Source organism: Glycine soja, chromosome 2 (assembly GCF_004193775.1).
Source record: "Glycine soja cultivar W05 chromosome 2, ASM419377v2, whole genome shotgun sequence".
Classification (NCBI taxonomy): domain Eukaryota; kingdom Viridiplantae; phylum Streptophyta; class Magnoliopsida; order Fabales; family Fabaceae; genus Glycine; species Glycine soja.
Window position 1 is genome coordinate 44,570,847 of NC_041003.1, and position 1,543 is coordinate 44,572,389.

Sequence of the window (1,543 nt, forward strand, 5' to 3'; positions counted from 1 at the left end):
TAAATATAAGCTATATTAAAAAACAAAGAAATTAATAAAAACAAATTAATAAAATATAAGCAAAATAGAGTAGAAATAAAATAAAAAATTATTTGGTTTGAATGAAATGAGATGAGAGATTTTTTAAGAAAATGTGAAAGTTAAAATGTTGCTCATATTATTCTTGTTTATCAAAGGATTTAGTTTAATTGGTCGAGTGTGAATTATAATAAATCATTTAATATTGTCTTTTATTCTTATGATTAAAAAAAATATTATACTTGTTCCAACATATCATTGTTAGAAGATATGATAATATTTTCTGATTTTATATAGTTGTTATATGTATTAGATTTATCTTTAATTATATCTTTAGCTATTAGGCTTATCTTCAGTTTTATAATTGTTATATCTATTAGATTTATGTTTAGCCATATCTTTAGCTTATATATCTTTAGTTTGTAATCTTGTATATAAGCGAATGGTGCTTAATGAATTATTCAAGGAAATAATTTCTTTCATGGTATCAGATTGCTTAGGAAAAGATTTTTGAACCTTCCTCAGCCTTCCGCACACAGGCCCTAGCGCTGTTCAACCCCTTTCTTCTTCTTCTCCCCTTCTTCTCCATCACCATGTCTGACTCAAAATCTATCTTTCACCCTGGTCTTGTTGTATCCAACATCAAGAATCATGTCCCAATCATTCTTGAGATGGAAAATGTCCAATACGCGACATGGGCTAAACTTTTCAAAATTCGCGCACGATCCCATAGGGTAATTGATCATATAATTCCTCCGCAAGATGGCAAGCAGAAGGCACCACCAACGGAGGAGGAGACAGAACTCTGGTTGACACTAGACGCCATCGTTCTACAATGGATTTATGCCACCATTTCTCATAATCTTTTACATACTATTCTTGAACCCGACACCACGGCAATGGAGGCTTGGAATAGGTTGCGTGATATATTCCAAGATAACAAACACTCTCGTGTCGTTACACTTGAATATGATTTCACCCACACAACCATGGAGGCCTTTTCAAGTGTCTCTGCTTACTGTCAACATCTCAAGTCATTGTCGGATCAACTCAAGAACGTTGGCTTTCCGGTCGATAACAGTAGGTTGGTTCTACAATTGGTGTCCGGTCTCACTGAACCCTACAAGGGAGTAGCCATACTCATCGATCAAAGTGATCCCTTGCCTCAGTTTTATCAAGCACAGTCGATGCTTGTTCTCGAAGAATCCGGCCTCAAGAAGGCGGCTTAGACCTCGTCCTCCGCCATGGTGGCTCGTGACTCGGATGAATCTTAAGAGATGTTTGATCATTCATCAGCACGCCACACAAATAATGGTGGAAAATGGTATTCAAACCGTGGCAATTCTAGAAAGAATCGCAACAAAATTTGTGGTCGTGATAACTCAAGTGCTGGCAAGGGAGGCTCGGGTGGCGGGGGTAAAGGTGGCGGTGGCAACAATCGTGGGGGTGGACAGCAGCAGCCCCAGAACAACCCCTGGCCTGCAGGTCAGCAATGGCCTTGGCCATGGATGCAGTGGGTCGTTCC

The 1,543-nt window shown here is 38.6% G+C and overlaps 1 protein-coding gene across 1 annotated transcript; it reads left to right on the forward strand.

Moving 5' to 3' along the window:
- The first annotated feature begins 611 nt into the window (after window positions 1-611).
- LOC114376704 lies at window positions 612-1,247 on the forward strand. The gene has a single exon (XM_028334945.1). The coding sequence runs from the start codon at window positions 612-614 to the stop codon at window positions 1,245-1,247; it is 636 nt and encodes a 211-aa protein (XP_028190746.1).
- Window positions 1,248-1,543: the final 296 nt, after the last annotated feature.

Coding starts and splice junctions, on each gene's coding strand:
- LOC114376704 (XM_028334945.1), top strand. CDS start 612: ATGTCTGACTCAAAATCTATCTTTCACCCTGGTCTTGTTGTATCCAAC.